The following is a 23,123-nucleotide window of genomic DNA, read 5'->3' as shown; positions in this document are numbered from 1 at the left end:
GAATGCAGCATAGTGGTTGCAGCTTAGCTTGTAGATCACGACTGGTTTCACAGGTAGCCCTGCCTTTGATGTGATAGGTAATGTTAGTGACCGGACTGGAGTAGGTGCTGGTAGGAGGATGTATGGGACAGGTCTTGCATCTCGGTCTATTACAGGGGTATGAGCCATGAGGTAAGGGATTGGGAGTAGGGGTTGTGTAAGGATGGACGAGCATATTGTGTAGGTTCGGTGGATGGTGGAATACCATGGTAGGGGGGGTGGAAAGGATAGTGGGTAGGACATTTCTCACTTCAGGGCACGACGAGAGGTAATCGAAACCCTGGCGGAGAATGTAATTCAGTTGCTCCAGTCCCAGATGGTACTGAGTTACAAGGGGAATGCTCCTCTATGGCCAGAATGTGGGACCTTGGGAGGTGGTGGGAGACTGGAAAGATAGGGCACGGGAGATTTGTTTTTGTACAAGGATGGGAGGATAATTAAGGTCAGTGAAGGCTTCAGTGAGACCCTCGGTATATTTAGAGAGAGACTGCTCGTTACTGCAGATGTGACGACCACAGGTGGCTAGGCTGTACGGAGGGACTTCTTGGTATGAAACGGGTGGCAGCTGTCGAAGTGAAGGTATTGCTGGTGGTTAGTAGGTTGGATATGGGTGGAGGTACTGATGTAGCCATCTCTGAGGCGGAGGTCAACATCTAGGAAGGTGGCTTGTTGGGTTGAGTAGGACCAGGTGAAGCAAATGGGGGAGAAGTTGTTGAGGTTCTGGAGGAATGTGAATAAGGTGTCCTCACCCTCAATCCAGATAGCAGAGATGTCATCAATGAATCTGAATCAGGTGAGGGGTTTAGGATTCTGAGTTTTTAGGAAGGATTTCTCTAGATGGTCCATGAATAGGTTGGCATAGGATGGTGTCATGCGGGTGCCCATAACCGTACCACGGATTTGTTTGTAGGTAATGCCTTCAAAGGAGAAGTAATTGTGGGTGAGGATATAGTTGGTCATGGAGACTAGGAAGGAGGTTGTTGGTCTGGAATCCATAGGGCGTCTGGAAAGGTAGTGTTTGATAGCAGTAAGGCCATGGGCATTAGGAATGTTAGTGTACAGGGAGGTGGCATCAATAGTGACGAGCAGGGCACCGTTTGGTAAAGGGAGAGGAACTGTGGAGAGTCGGTCAAGGAAATGGTTGGTATCTTTTATATAGGAGGATAGGTTCCGGGTAATAGGATGAAGGTGTTGGTCTACGAGAGCAGAGATTCTCTCAGTGTGGACACAGTAACCGGCCACAATGGGGTGTCCTGGGTGGCTGGGTTTATGGACTTTAGGAAGGTGGGAGTGCAGGGAATGGTAGGGGTAAGTAGAGAGATGGACTCTGGGGAGAGGTTCTGGGATAGGCCTAAGGATTTGAGTAGTGACTGGAGATCCTGCTGGATTGCTGGAATGGGATCACTGTTTCATGGTTTGTAGGTGGAAGTATCTGACAGCTGACAGAGTGCCTATCGTGGCTCAGCATCTCCGCTATATGGTGAGTAGCAACTTTCCTTCTCTCGTATCGTTACATTCCATCCTGGATTTTCCATTGCATGGTCTGCTTCAGTTAGTTATCTATTTTATGAAAGATGTCACTGAAACATCCCTTGGTACACTTGTTTGACTTCATGAGCCCAGGACCATTGCTACATGTGATAAATTTGTGATTTACACAGTTTGATAGTTAAATTATGTATTAATACAAAACAGTTGTTCTAATTTTATCCCAACGTATTATGAAAAATCTATGGTGTGGCCACGAACCACATGCACAAAAATTTTTTTGCTTCAAATTGTTCTGTTTCTCAAAACATTTGCCTTCAAAATTTTATATACTTTTGCAAGCATTCAAACCAATTCTGAAAACATTTTTGTCACTCTGGTGTAGGGTAATCAAACAGCTTTTTGAGATGATGAAAATCAGGTTGCCCGTGAAATTTTTGTTTGATGTAAGTAAACAAAAACAAGTTGTTAGGCATTAAATAGGGTAGAAACAGACAATGTGACATTCATTCTGTGTTGTCTTCTGTTAATAATCAGTTGTTTGATGTGCTGAGTCACAACTGGCATTGCCACAATGAATTTTTTTGTCATTTAACCCTATTTCACCGTAAATTGTCATGTACTAGTTAGCATTAACAATTACACGGTCCTCTAAGCAAATGGTCACAAAATGCCCATGTAAACATCTTGGAAGACCCAAAAGAATTGATTGCTGTTTTAGTTTCCAAGTTTTGTCATCTGCAACAATGTTGTATACAAATTTTGCATTTCCTAGGTTGAATTTTTTAAAGTGTTTCTGTGAACTATGAGACACAAGGCCGTTTGTGAGCTTCAGTCAAATTATGCAGGATCCGTTCAGAGCATACTCACAGTAAACAAACTATTTGGTCAGTTTTGCCATTGTTTTAATAAAAACAAATGACATGTGCTATTATATACCACTCTCCAAGAGTGATATGTAACACTACGTTTACCTTTCTGATGAATGATACTTGTTAACAATAAAACAAAATAATAAATTGTTATACAGGATAGCACAACTGTGTGAAACTATTTATTTTTATGTGGTGAGCCATGTTGAGGGAAAAGGCTTGTCAAGTTGGGACAGTGATCACAGTAACTTTCCAAGAGGAAGAACTTGTGCGGGCATACGTTCATAACATCACTGGCCCACATTAGAGTAGTGCATCGACTTAGGAATAAGAACAAAAGCCAAAAAATGCTGGGATCAACTTTGCAATACGAAGGAAGATAGTATTGTAACATATATTCTGAACTGTCAAGTTGACACTCACATTCTGAGTTACAATATTACTGTTAATATTCTTGAAGTATCAACTGTTTGTAATGAATATATTAGACTTGAAGAATATATGGCACATATCCTTATGAGAGGCAGCATATTATTTAGTTACAAAAATATATTGTATGCTAAATTCTTGTCTTCCAGCAGACATTGCACAATTCGGTGAAGAAAATTGCAAATCGATACAACAACAGTAAACAGTACGTGAGCAGAATAATATTTAGCAGTCACTGCTCAAGATAAAATCTAAGCTTCAAGGATGAGTAATGAGAACATTATAGACAAATTTTAAAACAATAGTACTTCCACACATCCATAGTGTCATCTAGTGGTTGGTTGTAAAATCTTGAAAGGCAGCCCTTTTACCTCTTGAAAGGCAGCCCTTTTACCAAGAGTGGAGGTCTTTAAGGCCTGATTCATCAATGCAAATTTCAGTGTAAAAGTCACCAGTGCCAGCAATAACATGTGCTATCTGTAACCAGAGACACTGTGATTAGATTGACTTTCAGCAGAGAGCTTAAACTGCAAGCATACAGCATTAGCACCCTTCATCAGCAGATATGTTAAGGATAGCTCATAGTTTTGAATTCACTCTCTGAATAGGAGAGAAACTCATATGTGAAGAGCATGTATCCGCACTGCATGCAGTGTAACACTACACAGGTAAATAAGCATCATCATTACACACATCGAAGTTGAGTAAGGAAAATTTTCCTCATACTCTGAAGCAACTCCTGACACAGGACTTGAGTGATAAGCACCAACCAAACATTGCATTTACGCTTTGGTGGAATTTAGCATGCAAAGTTGTCTGTTTCTTCTTCTTTCAACAAAATACTGTTGGCAGTGTGGCCTCGGTAACCAAACACTGCATTCGTGTGTGTATGAGTTGCGTGAGTTGTGTGTGTGTTTTTTGTCCATTTCTGATGAAGGCCTCGTTGGCCAAAAGCCTGCTTTCTGACAGTCTTTTTCTTGTGCCTATCTGCGACTCAGCATCACCATTATATAACGAGTAGCAACTATCCTTTTCATATACTGTAAAATAAGCTATATGAACTGGGAATACAGGGCTGGTGAACAAGTGGTAGCAGTCATATTTAGCAAGTACAGTACAGATGACTGAAATTACACATACATCAAGTAGCTCTAACGACACTGAAAAACGTACCTCTGACTCAAAATACAGGGCGTACATAAAGTCCGTGAACACTTTCAATTATTTATTGCAGAAGAACTAAATGTTGTACAGATGACATACATACTGCATTTTGAAGAGAAACTCTGAAAGCTTTTTTTACAAACATTCGATATGCGAACCAAGAGAGACCCGGCAGACATCAATATGGTAATCTAATTCTTGCCATACCCGTCCCAGCGTGGCATCGTCAACTGTGGAAGTCGCTTCCCATATTCTCTCCCGGAGCTCTGCTACATCACGTGGTAGAGGCGGTACGTACACCAGATCTTAATGTGACCCCACAGAGAAATGTCACACAGAGTGTGATCTGGTGATCAGGGAGGCCATTTCATGAAACTCAAAAACACAGAAAGCTCGCTCCAAACCTGAACTCACCATGTTTGTGACTAGCACTGACTATCGGCAAATTACCAAACTATGCTGTGGCGGTATACAAAAAAAAAAAAAAAAAAAAAAAAAAAAAACTTTCTCTTCAAAATGACATATGTACGATACCTGTAGAATGTTTGGTTCTTCTGTAATAAATAATTGAAAATGTTCCCGCACTTTATGTACACCCTGTATATAAATCTAGGCACACCACAGGGTACTGTGCTAGGTTTGGAACTGTTCATAATTTACATTAACAATTTCCCACCAAATACCTACCATGGGCAAACAATATTGTTTGCAGATGACCATAACATACTGATCACTGCCAAGTCACCAGAAGTACTAAGAGAAAAAGCTGAAGAAACACTTAGCAATGTATACAAGTGGGCAACAAACAATAAAGTCACAAATAATATACAGAAAATAAGCACTATGAACTTCAACATAAACAAAGAACACATTATGATAAACTGAAAACTAATAATGAATTCATACCATTTGTGGAAAGCAGAAAATTTCTTGGAATGCTTGTTCACTGTCAATTAAAGTGAGAATAGCACGTAAAAATACTTAGTAACAGAATCTCTACAGTATGTTATGCCCTCAAAATTCTTCCATCAGTATGTGATACTTCATGTATCAGATCAGTATATTTTGCTTGCATTCATTCTGTTATTAGTTACGACTCAATTTTTTGGGGATTGAATAGGAAAAATATTCGTGCTATACACCCAGGTGACAAAAGGCACAGGATAGTGATATGCTCACATATACAGATGGTGGTAGTATCATGTACACGAAGTATAAAAGGACAGTGCACTGATGGAGCTGTCACTTGTACTCAGGTCATTCATGTAAATAGGTGACGTAACTATGGTTGCACGATGGGAATTAACAGACTTTGAAAGCGGAGTGGTAATTGAGAAGCTAGACGGATGGGACATTCCGTTTTGGAAACCATTACAGAATTCAATATTCCTAGGTCTACAGTGTCAAGAGTGTGCTGAGAATATCACATTTCAGGCAGCACCTCTCAACCGGGACAATGCAGTGGCCGATGGACCTTCACTTAATCGTCGACAGCAGAAGCATTTGCGTAGAGTTGTCTGTGCTGAGAGACGAACAATATTGCCTGGAATAACCGCAGAAGTCAATGTGGAACATATAATGAGTGTATCCATTAGGACTGTGCAGTGAAATTTGGTGTTAATGGGCTACAGCAGCAGATGATCGATGCAAGTGCCTTTGCTAACAGTACAACATTGCCTTTCTTAATATTCTGTTCATTACGTAGTTCTTTCTTCATGCTGGGATTATCTTTCTTATTTCCATCTTGAAAGAGCTCAAATTAGCATTACTGGGCCTGAATAACATTAAAATCCTGGATATTTCTATGGCAGATGCACAGTGAACAGTTCTATACAGTTTAATGAGTGCATATTCCTCTTCATTTTAAATGAATAGCAACACATCAACACAAATGTAAGGAGCGGTATCGCCACACAAATTGCAAAATGTGAGGAATGGTATATCAAACAGCCTGCAAAATGGAAGGAATTATATCACCACACAAATTGCAGTACACTGCAATTCTAATGTAATATAACATACGCAAATGAAATGAACCTCACCGAAATATATCCTTGTCCATTTCTGCATCATGTAGAACATCAATATCAGTTTCATCCAGTGATGAATCTGAAGCAGCCCTTGGAATTGTGCTTGTACTCTCACTGCCTGGTGAAAACACAGATGGGAGTGTACATTCATCATCCAATACATCAGAAGTAGAAGGCAAACTCCTTCGAACCCTGGGGGGAAGAAAAAACACCACTCAGACTATGACTCTGAAAGCTGAAATCTATAAATATTTTAGGTGAATGGTGAATACTATGCAACTTGATACTCAAGTACATGTTATAGGACAGAATTAAAATTAGTAGTCATCATTTGTTAACAAGAGAAATGTTACCAGTCAGCTTCAAAGGGAAACAGTTATAAGAAAGAGATGTGTCAGGTGGGTAGCGCAATATATATGTTTTGTAAAGAAACTTTGCTAATGAAACAAGTATGGACACACACACACACACACACACACACACACACACACACACACGGCCACTGTCCCTAGGTGCTGGAGCCCACTGCGACTGCATCTAATGTGAGCAGCTATCTTCTGGGATAGGTGGTGGGGGTAAGGAGGAGGCACAGAGAAGGAAGGTAGAGGGATAGCAGACTACAGATGGTGGTATAGAATGCCCCGAATCGCCCGATACCAAATTACCCATCCCCGGCTGCAACACCTCCCTCTACACAACTTCTACCTGTTCACACTGGGTCAGTCCATAGCTCTCATCAACTTTATATTGCAAAACCATATAAGTCAGGCCCAAACCTCCTTGAAATTCCCCCTCTCCATCCATAACCTCATGTAGGAACAGAGTGAGTTGGGTTTTGCAGGATCTCCATTTGCAGAAATCATGTTGATTTTTGGGGAGATTTTTGTTCTCCAAAAATGCCACAATATGTAAGCATAAAACACGTTCCATATTTCTGCAACAGACTGAAGTCACCACTATAAGCCTATAATTATGTGCATCTTTCTCAAAAATGTGAACAACCTACCCTTTTTGCCAGTCACTAGGTATCCATTGTTGCTCCAGCGACCTACAATAAAACTGCTTCTGCTAGGGGAGCAAGTTCTTTCTCGTAATCTTTGTGGTTGCAAATGGAACTGTGATGAAAATCAGCTGATAATACTGACACAGATCTGACGAAAAATCATATCTTCTAAACTGAAACACTATGAGCTCAAACTTGCAGAGTAAAGTTAAATTTTGTTCCTGTTTGTTTCAACCTAATTGAACACCTATTTTCTTTCACCTGTTCTTTATTTCTTCAATTCTCTTTTTCCTACTTAATATTCAGAAATGGTGAAGTGCTGAAGCTTGGCAGTAGTGGACACTTTTCTGAGTGTCTATTAACTGGATTAGTAGCTTTATGTTATATAATCTATTTAATCTGTATTTCTCCAAGTGAGAAAATGTATGTCTGAATAACTTACCTTATGAAATAGACAACAGAGATGGCAATAGAGAAGATATAAAACAGCGCAAAGGCGGCAATTGCAACACATGCTGCTACAAGATACTTCTGGTAAGTAATGCTGGGTGAAAGTGAGAAAGAGAGTGTCTTGTTTCTAGGCTTTATAATTGGCTGGTCTGGTCCAGAGCAATCCACATCATCTCCTTTCACCACAAACACCACATAGAATCCCAAAGGAAATGCATCCCTCTGTAAAAAAAAAAAAAAAAAAAAAAATGGTTTCTGAGTCATGTAAGAACACAATACGAAGAAGTTAATTGAAGAGAGTGATTATAGTGGGGCTAAACATGAAGCTTCATAATTTTTCAGAATTATGTTAGACTGAAATCTGAAGTGTGAGTATTTCAAGTGCAAATAGGGTGACTAGGATGTTACAGACAGTATGATTTAAATGCAATAATACAATAGTAATAGAGAATATATGGTCAGTTTATGATTATAAAGGGCCATAACAAACTTGTCTTTTGATCAATGAGTCCAATATCTAGCTGAAAGTTATTGTGGACTGCTTTCCAGTGAACTTATAATGAGATAGCAACCCTAATTAGTTAGCTCTATCAGCTACTGGAGTAATAAAAGAAATCAGTGCATTAGTAGCACAATAGTACATAACACTTATCTGTCTGACGACCTACTCAAATTTTTGAACCCCATTATGATGCCCATTTCTAACCTGTAAAATTCTCCATTGACACTTTATCATATTGTATATCAATGCAGCACAAGGTTATTTATGTTTCCATGTATAGAGCATACACAGATGTTTGTGCCTTATTGAGCAACAGAATTTGCTTCTCAACAACATTTGACTAACCATTGTAGCATTAGAAAGTTTAAAATTGCAAAAAGAGCCACCAATTATATTTTTTATTTTCTAAGTTGGTTAAAGAGACAGTTCATACAAAGCAAAGTAAGAATACACATCTGATTACTTTATTCTATCTAGTCCCATTTATCACGAGCGCCCAGTGCAAATCTTTCAGAAAATATGCAAATTCAACTTTTGCCTGTTCAATGACACACTGGCAGTTTTAAATGTATGGCTATGATGAAAAAAAAAAAAAAAAAAAAAAAAAAAAATACGTGGGGGGAGGGAAGATGAGAATGAAGTTGGGTTTGTGTCTTTCAATATGCACACATGCCTATCTGTGTGATATTTCCATAATTCATATGCAAATGGAACAAAGAAGGGAAAAAATTATCCTCCACCAGTGTTGCCACAAGTTTCGCCAAGTGAAAATCCCTGATGTTTCCCTGATTTTCAGACAAGTTTTAGCATTTTTCCCTGACAAATTTTGAGATCTTAAGGGTAAATAAAGACATAAGTTGGCAAGAAAATGTAAGAACTTCTGTATTTCTAAATGTCTGAGCAAAACTGTTAAGTACTAACAGCAACATCTTTTGTAATGAACTGTTTTTAGATGGAGAAACCAAGCAAAATGGTATATATGTTTCATTACGACCACTGATGTTATTTTATTTCAATAATGCAAAACACATTTGATGACAAAAATACATATTTTGTTGCAGTCGCAAGACAGATTTAAAATACTTTCACTGCTTTCAGAAATAACCTCAGAAAAAAGTAGGCCTGTTGAAAGAAACGTATAAGGTGGGGAAGAGTTGTGTAAGCCAACATCATAGATGACCACAAAAAAATGTTCAATATTGTCAGTTATTACTCACTGTGTTATGTCTATTATTCTAAAGGTATTGTGTGATTTTTCTTTCAAGAAAAACAGGAGTACATAGCATACAAACTACCAGCTGTTGTTGTTGTGGTCTTCAGTCCTGAGACTGGTTTGATGCAGCTCTCCATGCTACTCTATCTCGTGCAAGCTTCTTCATCTCCCAGTACCTACCGCAAGCTACATCCTTCTGAATCTGCTTAGTGTATTCATCTCTTGGTCTCCCTCCATGATTTTTACCCTCCACGCTGCCCTCCAATACTAAATTGGTGACCCCTTGATGCCTCAGAACATGCCCTACCAACCGATCCCTTCTTCTAGTCAAGTTGTGCCACAAACTTCTCTTCTCCCCAACCCTATTCAATACTTCCTCATTAGTTATGTGATCTACCCATCTAATCTTCAGTACTCTTCTGTAGCACCACATTTCAAAAGCTTCTATTCTCTTCTTGTCCAAACTATTTATCGTCCATGTTTCACTACCATACATGGCTACACTCCATACAAATACTTTCAAAAATGACTTCCTGACACTTAAATCTATACTCGATGTTAACAAATTTCTCTTCTTCAGAAACGCTTTCCTTGCCATTGCCAGTCTACATTTTATATCCTCTCTGCTTCGACCATCATCAGTTATTTTGCTCCCCAAATAGCAAAACTCCTTTACTACTTTAAGTGTCTCATTTCCTAATCTAATTCCCTCAACATCACCCGACTTAATTCGACTACATTCCATTATCCTCGTTTTGCTTTTGTTGATGTTCATCTTATATCCTCCTTTCAAGACACTATCCATTCCGTTCAACTGCTCTTCCAAGTCCTTTGCTGTCTCTGACAGAATTACAATGTCATCGGCGAACCTCAAAGTTTTTATTTTTTCTCCATGGATTTTAATACCTACAACGAATTTTTCTTTTGTTTCCTTCACTGCTTGCTCAATATACAGATTGAATAACATCGGGGAGAGATTACAACCCTGTCTCACTCCCTTCCCAACCACTGCTTCCCTCTCATGTCCCTTGACTCTTATAACTGCCATCTGGTTTCTGTACAAATTGTAAATAGCCTTTCGCTCCCTGTATTTTACCCCTGCCACCTTCAGAATTTGAAAGAGAGTATTCCAGTCAACATTGTCAAAATCTTTCTCTAAGTCTAAAAATGCTAGAAATGTAGGTTTGCCCTTCCTTAATCTAGCTTCTAAGATAAGTCGTAGGGTCAGTATTGCCTCACGTGTTCCAACATTTCTACGGAATCCAAACTGATCTTCCCCGAGGTCGGCTTCTACTAGTTTTTCCATTCGTCTGTAAAGAATTTGAGTTAGCATTTTGCAGCTGTGACTTATTAAACTGATAATTCGGTAATTTTCACATCTGTCAACACCTGCTTTCTTTGGGATTGGAATTATTATATTCTTCTTGAAGTCTGAGGGTATTTCGCCTGTTTCATATATCTTGCTCACCAGATGCTAGAGTTTCGTCATGACTGGCTCTCCCAACGCCGTCAGTAGTTCTAATGGAATCTTGTCTACTCCGGGGGCCTTCTTTCGACTCAGGTCTTTCAGTGCTCTGTCAAACTCTTCACGCAGTATCGTATCGCCCATTTCATCTTCATCTACGTCCTCTTCCATTGCCATAATATTGTCCTCAAGTACATCGCCCTTGTATAGACCCTCTATATACTCCTTCCACCTTTCTGCTTTCCCTTCTTTGCTTAGAACTGGGTTTCCATCTGAGCTCTTGATGCTCATGCAAGTGGTTCTCTTATCTCCAAAGGTCTCTTTAATTTTCCTGTAGGCAGTATCTTACCCCTAGTGATACTCGCTTCTACATCCTTACATCTGTCCTCTAGCCATCCCTGCTTAGCAATTTTGCACTTCCTGTCGACCTCATTTTTGAGACGTTTGTATTCCTTTTTGCCTGCTTCATTTACTGCATTTTTATATTTTCTCCTTTCATCAATTAAGTTCAATATTTCTTCTGTTACCCAAGGATTTCTACTAGCCCTCGTCTTTTTACCTACTTGATCATCTGCTGCCTTCACTACCACATCCCTCAAAGCTACCCATTCTTCTTCTACTGTACTTCTTCCCCCATTCCTGTCAATTGTTCCCTTATGCTCTCCCTGAAACTCTGTGCAACCTCTGGTTCTTTCAGTTTATCCAGGTCCCATCTCCTTAAGTTCCCACCTTTTTGCAGTTTCTTCAGTTTCAATCTACAGGTCATAACCAATAGATTGTGGTCAGAGTCCATATCTGCCCCTGGAAATGTCTTAAAATTTAAAACCTGGTTCCTAAATCCATGTCTTACCATTATATAATCTATCTGATACCTTTTAGTATCTCCAGGATTCTTCCATGTATACAACCTTCTTTTATGATTCTTGAACCAAGTGTTAGCTATAATTAACTTATGCTCTGTGCAAAATTCTACCAGGCGGCTTCCTCTTTCATTCCTTATCCCCAATCCATACTCACCTACTACACTTCCTTCTCTCCCTTTTCCTACTACCGAATTCCAGTCACCCATGACTATTAAATTTTCGTCTCCCTTCACTATCTGAATAATTTCTTTTATTTCATCATACATTTCTTCAATTTCTTCGTCATCTGCAGAGCTAGTTGGCATATAAACTTATACTACAATAGTAGGCGTGGGCTTCGTATCTATCTTTGCCACAATAATGCGTTCACTATGCTGTTTGTAGTAGCTTTCCCGCATTCCTATTTTCCTATTCATTATTAAACCTACTCCTGCATTACCCCTAATTGATTTTGTGTTTATAACTCTGGAGTCACCTGACCAGAAGTCTTATTCCTCCTGCCACCGAACTTCACTAATTCCCATTATATCTAACTTTAACCTATCCATTTCCCTTTTTAAATTTTCTAACCTACCTGCCCAATTAAGTGATCTGACATTCCATGCTCCGATCCGTAGAACGCCAGTTTTCTTTCTCCTGATAACGACATCCTCTTGAGTAGTCCCCGCCCGGAGATCCAAATGGGGGACTATTTTACCTCCGGAATATTTTACCCAAGAGGACGCCATCATCATTTAACCATACAGTAAAGCTGCATGCCCTCAGGAAAAATTACGGCTATAGTTTCCCCTTGCTTTCAGCCGTTCGCAGTAGCAGCACAGCAATGCCATTATGGTTAGTGTTACAAGGCCAGATCAGTCAATCATCCAGACAGTTGCCCTTACAAATACTGAAAAGGCTGCTGCCCCTCTTCAGGAACCACACGTTTGTCTGGCCTCTCAACAGATACCCCTCCGTTGTGGTTGCACCTACGGTACGGCCATGTGTATCGCTGAGGCACGCAAGCCTCCCCACCGACGGCAAGGTCCACGGTTCATGGGGGGAAACTACCATTGACTGCCACCATTTTCTTCTTCTTATCGTCCATACTTGCTAATATATAAACTACTTTCAAAGTGCCAAAATGTACTAGAATAAATAAAATGTATATAAAATGCTGCACTGTACACTGTACTTGCGGTGAGACAGTTGCAATTCCTGAAATCCATTGCCTGTGGCCTTTGACCTGTCGAGGAGCACCAGTCCTGGGTCCACGAATAAACCGTGAAAATCTGCTGCATTACACCACACACAGGCAGGGCAGATCGGTGAGACTAGATCCGATAGGCAGGGCCTGAAATTAGTGGGAAACTACGGGTTTGAGATCGGCAAGCCCGATCTGTTAGGTATACCCACAGCAATGGCTTGCGGTTTTGGCCCGTCACGGAAGTCCACTCGTGCAGCCAGCTATTCACGTGTCAGAGACACCTTGTTGACGAAATGAGACCACGGTGAGAATCGATACTGATGAGGATAGGTAGCAACTCACTGTAAAGGTGATTACTGAGCCACAGAAAAGACTATCACACTCTCACAACTAAATTTTTGGCCACAGCCTTCGTGAGAAAATGAGAGCGCACACACATTCACACAATCGCTCAGACACAACTCGTGCACACAAGACCGTTGTCTCCGGTCGCTCTGTCGACAATCTCTGAGAATCGGATCCAAACAAACCAATCCTGACGCCTCCCACACTCTCACCAGCCACGCTAGCAGCAAGTAGTGGTGGCGGCACTGACTGCAAGCTGAGTGGGGGGGTGGGAAGGGGAGAAGCAGTAAGACTGAGAGTAGGGAAGCACCACACGTACTCAGCTGCGCCCAGCCAGCGACGAAGCATGCCGTCTCCGTAAACTAACTATTTCGTGAAACTGAGACAAAAACGAGATTTTTCCAGTGTTTTTTCATATTTACCTGATTTTCAGAACTTGTGGCAACCCTGTCCACCAATGGAGAATACACCAGGTGTCTCTCCTAAGAGTCATCAGGCGCATTTTCTCTGGTGCTTCAGCATCTATACGCAATTCCATTTCTACATCGGTAGCTAGAGTCAGCTCAAATAATTACTGCTCAACACATCTTTTGTGTAATTTCCAGTGACAAAAGAAAGAATTGGTTTGTTTCCCATTATAAACATAATTATTTTTTAAATCAAAATTTTATGTGCCGATTCGATAGAGGGGTCCAAAATTAGTGTATTCTACATGAAGAATAAAAAGCGAGGCGGCAGTAACTCTGTAGTGCTGTCACTGTTGGAGTACTGATTGTTCTTGGAGTTTTGCCGTCCCTGTTAATGCATATCAATGAAACAAATATAGCACTAGACTAATCTCAGACCACTCTATCATATGGGCAAGTAAAATATCACTTAAAAATAATTTTGTTTGTAATGGGAAAGAAAACTAGCTTTCCATTCCCACTAGATATCATATGAAAGATGTGGTAAGCACTGTTTGCTTGGCCTGACTCCAGCTAAACAATGGAGAAATGAAATTGCATATTTATGCTAAAACACCAGAGAAAATGTTCCTGATTACTCTTAGGAGAGACATGCTGTACATGAAAATACTGCGTAGAATCCAATTTTCTCTTATTTTAGCCTCTTTCATGCCAGTAGCCTCATAGTTTTCACACAGTGAAGTGTTTTAGCTTTCATTAACCCTGTGTTGAGATAGCTTATTACTTGAGGCATATAAGTGATAGTATTATTGACAACAATCATTCCAAAATTCATCAATCCCCCCTCCACTCCCACTCCACCGGCCCTCATACCACAGTATTGGTCACTAACTATGTAGCTCAGTTTACAAATTTTTTCATCTTTTTCACTGGAAGAAGGAATCAATATCCCTAAAGCTATAAAGATTTTACTGAACATCTTCATGCTTTATTGCTCTTATATTAAATATAGATTTTGCAAGTAAAGTGACTTCAGATTTCTTTCACATAATTCCAGGTTTAATTCTTCTCTTTTATTTCTCGAAAAAGATAAACATTTTAACTGCACTAACCGGTAAGGTTATACCTCCACGAACATTCACTGTCTCCCAGAAGCCTTCAAAATGGACATTCTGCTCGAGGTCGAACACCGGGCACTGTAAAAAATTAAAATAAAAACATAAAAAATTATTCTACACAGAACTGGTGAGATACAATCATAGATGATCCATTCATGTAGCTTAAAGTCAGTGTATTACAGTGCACAAATTCTTTAGAGAAGAAACAGGTTATTCACAAAGATATTGGCACTTTTAATATACATGGGCTGTAGAAGGAGGATTTAAGTCTATCTCCAACTGGGGAGAAATTTTGCGCTGAATCATAACAAGAGTGTAATTTGTTTTTCATTTTAAATTAGGCATCTTGCACTTAGTTAAACAGAAATCTGCTTTATTTTCCGTTTCCAGTGTAGCTTAGCCATATACTCAATTTCTTGTTTAAAAACTGGTTTGGAACAATGTGTTTGTTAGTGTAGTGTTGGAATTAGGGAGTCTGGGAGAGCAGCAATACATTTTCTTTCTATTTATTTTTTCCTGCAATATGCTGGAGGATGTCGACAATCTACTTCTACAGATCATACTAAACTGTAGATATCACATGCAAGGTTAAAGGTCACATGCAAGGTGCAGTCACATGAGCAAGGCAAGCCTTGTGGTAGCAAATTGATACATTTTTACAATATTGAGGTACTAGACAGGTCAAAAACAATTAAATATTTCAATATCTACATCTACAACTGTACTCTGCAAAACCACCATGAGGTGCATAGCAGAGGGCACGTCCCATTGTACCAGTTATGAGGGTCTTACCATTCCATTTAAGTATGGAATGCAACAAGAATGATTGTATGAATGCCTTTGTGTGTGCTCTAATTATTCTTATCTTACCCTCACAGTTCCTACGTGAGTGATATGTAGGGGGTTGTAGTATGTTTCTAGAGTCATCATTTAAAGCTGGTTCTTGAAACTTTGTTAGTAGACTTTCTGCAGATAGTTTACGTCTATCTTCAAGAGTCTTATAGTTCAGTTTCTTCAGAATCTCTTTGACAGCCTCTCACAGATCAAACAAACTTGTGACCATTCATACTGCCCTTCTCTGTATACGATCAATATTCTCTGTCAGTTCTATTTGGTGTAGTTCCCACACACTTGAGCAACATTCCAGAACAGGTCACATGAGGGGTTTGTAAACAATCTCCTTTGTAGACTGTTTGCATTTCCCAGGATTCTACCAATAAACCAAAGTCTACCACCTGCTTTACACACAAATGAGTCTATGTGATAATTCCCTTTCACATCCCTACCCAGGTATTTGTATAAGTTGGCCAATTCCAAATGTGACTCATTGATATTATAGTCATAGGACACTATGTTTTTACATTTTGTAAAGTGCACAGTTTTGTATTTTTGAACATTTTCTTTTTTCAATTCAATTTATTGCTCGTAACACACAATTTTACAAGCACTTGCATTTCCAACTAAGTATAAAGTTTTAACAATTACAATTTTTTTAGTTTACATTATTTCTTATTAAGTTGTAATTCATGACAAATTCAATTTATAAGGGCATTGTTGGATAACCCACAGCTTGACTCATTTTTTAAAAGTATCCCCTGACAATATCTTAACTTCATGTGGTAACAAATTATTAAAAACAGCTCCTTTGACATAGGGGATTTTCAATGTTAAATCTTCTGTTAACCATGTGAAAATCTTTTTTATGCCTTGTTTCATAGTTGTGACTATCCATGTTTCTTTTTGTGATCTTAGTGTCTTCTTTCACTGGCATTATAGTTTCTAGTATATACATGGCATAAACTGTGAGAATATTGTGTATAATGAGTAGGGGTTTGCAAGAAGTTCCTGGTTTTACTTTTGCTATGATCCTCAAGGCTAGCTTCTGCAGTATGAAAACTCTTTTCATATTAGTTTGGCATGTCCCACCCCACAATATTATTCCATAAGACAAGAAAGGATACACCACTTCATAATATACAAAATTAAGATATGGTGATAATCTTCTTAATACATATAGACTGCGTGTTATTTTTTTACAGACGCAATCAGCTTGCTGCTTCCATGAAAGTTGATCATCTATGCATAAACCCAAGAATTTACAATCTGTATAAAGCAGGTGTTGACAGATGCGAAAATTACCAAACTATCAGTTTAATAAGTCACAGCTGCAAAATATTAATGCGAATTCTTTACAGAGGAATGGAAAAACTGGTAGAAGTCGACCTTGGGGAAGATCAGTTTGGATTCCGTAGAAATGTTGGAACACGTGAGGCAATACTGACCCTACGACTTATCTTGGAAGAAAGATTAAGGAAAGGCAAACCTACGTTTCTAGCATTTGTAGACTTAGAGAAAGCTTTTGACAATGTTGACTGGAATACTCTCTTTCAAATTCAGTAGGTGGCAGGGGTAAAATGCAGGGAGCGAAAGGCTATTTAAAATTTGTACAGAAACCAGATGGCAGTTATAAGAGTTGAGGGGCATGAAAGGGAAGCAGTGGTTGGGAAGGGAGTGAGAGAGAGTTGTAGCCTATCCCCAATGTTATTCAATCTGTATATTGAGCAAGCAGTAAAGGAAACAAAAGAAAAAATCAGAGTAGGTATTAAAATCCATGGAGAAGAAATAAAAAACTTTGAGGTTCACCAATGACATTTTAATTCTGTCAGAGACAGCAAAGGACTTGGAAGAGCAGTTAAACGGAATGGACAGTGTCTTGAAAGGAGGGTTGAACATCAACAAAAGCAAAATGAGGATAATGGAACGTAGTTGAATTAAATCGGGTTATGCTGAGGGAATTAGATTAGGAAATGAGACACTTAAAGTAGTAAAGGAGTTTTGCTATTTGGGGAGCAAAATACTTGATGATGGTCGAAGTAGAGAGGATATAAAGTGTAGACTGGCAATGGCAAGGAAAGCGTTTCTGAAGAAGAGAAATTTGTTAACATTGAGTATTGTCTTAAGTGTCAGGAAGTCGTTTCTGAAAGTATTTGTATGGCGTGTAGCCATGTATGGAAGTGAAACATGGACGATAAATAGTTTAGAGAAGAAGGGAATAGAAGCTTTCGAAATTTGGTGCTAAGGAAGAATGCTGAAGATTAGATGGGTAGATCACATAACTGATGAGGAGGTATTGAATAGAATTGGGGAGAAGAGATGTTTGTGGCACAACTTGACTAGAAGAAGGGATCGGTTGGTAGGACATGTTCTGAGGCATCAAGAGATCACCAATCTAGTACTGGAGGGCAGCGTGGAAGGGTAAAAATCGTAGAGGGAGACCAAGAGATGAATGCACTAAGCAGACTCAGAAGGATGTAGGCTGCAGTAGGTACTGTTAGATGAAGAAGCTTGCACAGGACAGAGTAGCATGGAGAGCTGCATCAAACCAGTCTCTGGACTGAAGACCACAACAACAACAACAACAACAACAACAACAACAGGTTTTTGGTAGAATTTCATCAATCAAAATATTTTGTCTATTTGGACCACTTGGTTTAAAATGAATAATATTAGTTCTTTCTATGTTTACTCCTCAGTTCTCTCTTTCAAAGTGAGCTCTTGCCTTTTCAATAATGTCATGTATCTCTTCAACTAGGGTGGGTTCATTGTCTGCATGGCTGACACCAGATGTATTGTCTGCATATGTAGTGATCAATTGCTTATTGTCAAGAGAACTTAGGAAATCATTTACATAGTATATGAATAGGACTGGACGTAAAGTACAGCCCTGAGGAACTCCAAATTGTATATTTCTTATACATGACCTTCTCCTCTCTGGTATTTCTCCATTAGTATACATTATCTCCGTGCACTGTGGTCTACCCTTTAAATATGTTTCTAGCAATTGCATGAGTTTTCCAGTGACATCACTCTTCACAATTTTTGATAAGAGTACGTCATGATGTACCCTATCAAAGGCTCTTGAGAGGTCCAGGAATTTATTTTTTCAAGTACATTATGGACAAATTGTACTGTTGGCGATGTAGTACTTTGGTCTCTTCTGAAACCATGCTGGAAATAACTTAATATGTCGGCATTGTTGTAATGTTCCAAGATTTTTTTAAATATTATTTTCTCTATCAGTTTGCTGGAAGTTGAGATTAGGGCAAAGGGTCTGTAGTGCTGTACATGCTTTATTTCCCCCTTTTTGGGTATTGGTTTTACTACAAACAGTTTCAACTTGTCAGGGAACACACCGTCATTGAGAACACAGTTTATTAGATGAACTAGTAGTTTCATTAGTCCATGTTTAGATTTCTTCAATAGATATGGAGGAGTTTCATCTAATCCTGCTCATCTTTTGTTTCTGAGGTTATCAATAAGCTGTAGAACGTCATATGTGCTTAGTGCGGGTAGTGTACTGCAGTTCTGTTTGTTACAGGACTCAAAACGAGTGCTGTGTATCCTGTTTCATACAGACATCATTTTCGACAGTATCTATGAAGTAATAATTAAAAATATTGCTAACTAGAAGAGGATCAGATATCTTCATTATTCACAGTCAATTGTACATTATTAATTTTAGTTTCTGTTTCATTGTTTCTGATTTTATTTACAACTGGCCAGCAAGTCTTTGAAACATTATCTGACGTTATCTGAATCTTGTATCTGTTGGCTGATTCTTTCTGCTTTTACTCTCCTGACTTCTTTGTGGTACTTATACGAGGGTAGGGTAGCCGGTGGATAAAGGCTCCACAACTGTGGTACTTGACCGTGTGGAGTATGTGGCAGAAGGACTGCGTCACCTCTCCGACACCTCAACCTACAAAGCTGTTACCCAGGACCCCATTCCCTCCATTCAGGCTGAGCTGCAGAAAATCCTAAAAATCCAAGGTCCCTCACAAGGCCTCACAACGGCTTCCATAGACCCACTCACTCCACCTGAGCCACGTACCCCTACCTTCTACCTATTACCCAAAATCCACAAAGAGAACCATCCTGGCCGTCCCATTGTAGCAGGCTTCAAAGCCCCAACAAAACGTTATCTCAGCTCTGGTAGACCAACACCTCCAACCTATCACCCGCACACTCCCATCCTATATCAAAGACACAAACCACTTCCTAGAACACCTCAAATCCATTCCCACTCCTCTCCCACCTGAAACCTTTCTTGTCACCATGGATGCTACATCCCTTTACACAAACATCCCACATACCCATGGTCTCTCTGCCCTTGAGCACTACCTCTCCCAACGCCCACCCGAAGATCTTCCAAAAACTTCGTTCCTTATCACACTTACCAACTTCATCCTCACCGATAATTACTTCACTTTTGAAGGCCAGACCTACAAACAAATCAGGGGAACGGCCATGGGAACCAGGATGGCTCCGTCCTATGCCAACCTCTTCATGGGCCGCATGGAGGAGGCTTTCCTGAAGACCCAACAGCTGCTTCCCCTGGCCTGGTACAGGTTTATAGATGACATCTTTGTGGCCTGGACTCATGGCGAAGAAACACTCCTTAATTTCCTCCATAACCTCAACTCCTTTTCGAATCTGAATTTCACCTGGTCCTTCTCCAAAACCCAAGCCACCTTCCTGGATGTTGACCTTCATCTTGTTGAAGCTCACATCCACACCTCTGTCCATATCAAACCCACAAACAAACAACAGTACCTTCACTTTGACAGCTGCCATCCATTCCACATCAAACGCTCCCTTCCCTACAGCCTAGGTATTCGTGGCAAACGTACCTGCTCCAGTGATGAATCCCTCAACAATTACACCAATAACCTGACCAGTGGTTTCCTCTCCCGCAACTATCCTGCAGACCTTGTCCACAAACAGATCTCTCGAGCAATAGATTCCTCCCCGTCCACAACGATGTTCCTACCCCCAGACCACACAGAAGCATCCCCCTTGTCACCCAATATTATTCTGGCCTCGAATACATCAGCAAATTACTCTGCCAGGGATATGACTTTCTCAAGCCAATCCCTTGACAAAATTCTCCCCACACCACCCAGAGTTGCCTTTCATCGCCCCCCTAACCTCCGTAACATCCTCGTCAAACCCTACAATATTCCCAGACTACTTTCTCTACCCAGTGGTTCCTACCCCTGTAACCGACCCCGCTGTAAAACCTGCCCCATGCATCCCCCCACAACCACCTATTCCAGCCCCGCTACTGGTAAAACATACACAATTCAAGGCAGGGCCACATGTGAAACAACACATGTCATTTATCAGCTGACATGCCTGCACTGCACAGCCTTTTACATCGGTATGACAACAACTAAACTGGCTGAGCGCATGAATGGACACAGACGAACTGTCCGCCTAGGAGATGTCCAATACCCAGTAGCAGAGCATGCCCTCCAGCATAATTCTAGGGACCTAGGAACCTGCTACACCGTATGTGCCATTTGGCTTCTCCTACCCAACATCAGTCCCTCGGAACTGCGGAAATGTGAACTTGCACTTCAACACATCCTTTCATCCCGCCATCCCCCTGGACTGAACCTACGTTAAACAACCTCACTCCCATTTACTCTTCAATCTTCTCCTCTTTCCCTTTCCTCTTTAGCCATTCACACATCTTTTCATCCTACATAGTTGTGTTTATCTTTTAACTATATACCTCTTTACTTCTGTATGCATCCTCTTTGGTTTGAAGCTGGCACAGTACTTACAGTAGAATATCTTTGGCTTCCCTCTGACAACCATGCCTCCATCCTTGCTACCCTCCCTGTTTTCCTTTCCCTGTTGCTACATAACCTGGGTTGTGAGTAACTGAATCCACTTTCCCTTCTTCCCTTTCTTTCCCCTCTCTCCTCCCTGATGAAGGAACAAAGTTCCGAAAGCTAGGAACGTAAATTTTCTGTTCTGTTTTGTGTATCTATCGGCTGTACTGAGCAGAGGTAAGTACTGGCCAGCCCTTCTATCTCTTTGTTAGTATTTGTTATACGAGGGTGAGTCAAATGAAAACCTTAAATATTTTTTAAAATATTATTTATTGTGCAGAAGTGGTATAAAGCTGTATCACTTTCCAACATAATCTCCCCCAGGCTAAATGCAAGTCCTCCAGTGCTTACAAAGTGCATAAATTCCTTTAGAAAAATATTCTTTTGGTAGTCCACACAACCCTTATGCACCGCATGGCATACCTCTTCATCAGAACGGAACTTATTTCCTCCCATTGTGTCTTTAGTGGTCCAAACATATGGATGGAAATCACTTGCGGCAAGGTCTGGTGAGTATGGTGGATGAGGAAGACACTCAAAATGCAGGTCTGTGATTGTTGCAACTGTTGTACAGGCAGTGTGGGGCCTTGCACCGTCATGTTGCAAAAGGACACCTGCTGACAGAAATCCATGTAGCTTTGATTTGATTGCAGGCCGCAGATTATTTTTTAGGAGATCTGTGTATAACTGGTGACAGTGGTCCCTCTAGGCATGTAATGCTCCAAAATGACACCTTTTTCGTCCCAAAAGAGCATCAGCATAACTTTCCCTGCTGATGGTCCTGTTCAAAACTTCTTTGGTTTTGGTGATGAGGAATGGCACCATTCCTTGCTCGCTCTCTGTTTCCGGTTGGTGGAAGTAAACACAGGTTTCGTCCCCAGTAACGATTCTTGCAAGGAAACCATCACCTTCTCGTTCAAAGTGCCAAAGAATTTCTTCACAAGCATCAACACGTCGTTCTCTCATTTCAGGAGTCAGCTGCTGTGGCACCCATCTTGCAGACACTTTGTGAAAGAAGCACATCATGCACAATGTGGTGCACTGACCCATGACTAATCTGTAAACATGCTGCAATGTCATTCAGTGTCACTCGGCGGTTTTCCTTCACTTCGGCTTCAACTGCTGCAATGTTCTGTGGAGTCACAACTCGTTGTGCCTGACCTGGACAAGGAGCATCTTCCATTGAAGTCACACCATTTGCGAACTTCCTATTCCATTCGTAGACTTGCTGCTGTGACAAACATGCATCACCGTACTGAACCTTCATTCGTTAATGAATTTCAATAGGTTTCACACCTTCACTACGCAAAAACCGAATAACAGAATGCTGTTCTACCCTGGTGCACGTCACAAGTGGGGCGGCCATCTTTATACTGATATTGCGACAGTATGTGTGCATCTGCACTATGCTGTCACCTACAGGCCATTCTGCACGCTGTTTGTAGCACGCTTACCAAGAAACCTTCCAGCACCTGACTGAATGTATGCCTGCGAGAGTGGAAGCTGTCATCAAGGCTAAGGGTGGGATAACACCATATTGAATTCCAGCATTACTGATGGAGGGCACCACGAACTTGTAAGTCATTTTCAGCCAGGTATTGTTTTACTGATCTGGCATTTCGTGGTTGATTCTCCCAAGTATTCGTTATTTTTGTCCTTGAGAGGGATGGCCTCTGCAGCCCAACACTGCACATTCAATTTGCTGTTCACTATTCCTTGGATCTATTTTATAACTAATTCCTTCCCTAGGCTGTTGAGATTTAAGCCATGAGATGTGTGGAACCTTCTTCTTACATAGCTTATGTCCAAAAATGTTACATTTTTTTAAAATCTCTTGCATATACTTAGGATCTGTTTTATTTGTGCATC

General features: G+C 40.3%; 1 protein-coding gene across 1 annotated transcript in view; it reads right to left on the bottom strand.

The window, feature by feature from the left end:
* LOC126203031 (SID1 transmembrane family member 1-like) overlaps positions 1-23,123 on the bottom strand; it is a 160,205-nt gene that overhangs the window by 115,489 nt on the left and 21,593 nt on the right. The window contains exons 5-7 of the mRNA XM_049937269.1: positions 14,569-14,652; positions 7,468-7,697; positions 6,035-6,214 (exon numbers count right to left, since the gene is read on the bottom strand). Coding sequence (XP_049793226.1) covers positions 6,035-6,214; positions 7,468-7,697; positions 14,569-14,652 — 494 coding nt within the window. The remainder of the gene's footprint in view (positions 1-6,034; positions 6,215-7,467; positions 7,698-14,568; positions 14,653-23,123) is intronic.

Source organism: Schistocerca nitens, chromosome 9 (genome assembly GCF_023898315.1).
Source record: "Schistocerca nitens isolate TAMUIC-IGC-003100 chromosome 9, iqSchNite1.1, whole genome shotgun sequence".
Classification (NCBI taxonomy): Eukaryota; Metazoa; Arthropoda; class Insecta; order Orthoptera; family Acrididae; genus Schistocerca; species Schistocerca nitens.
Note: the sequence above shows the minus strand (reverse complement) of the source record. Positions and strands in the feature narration are given on the sequence as shown.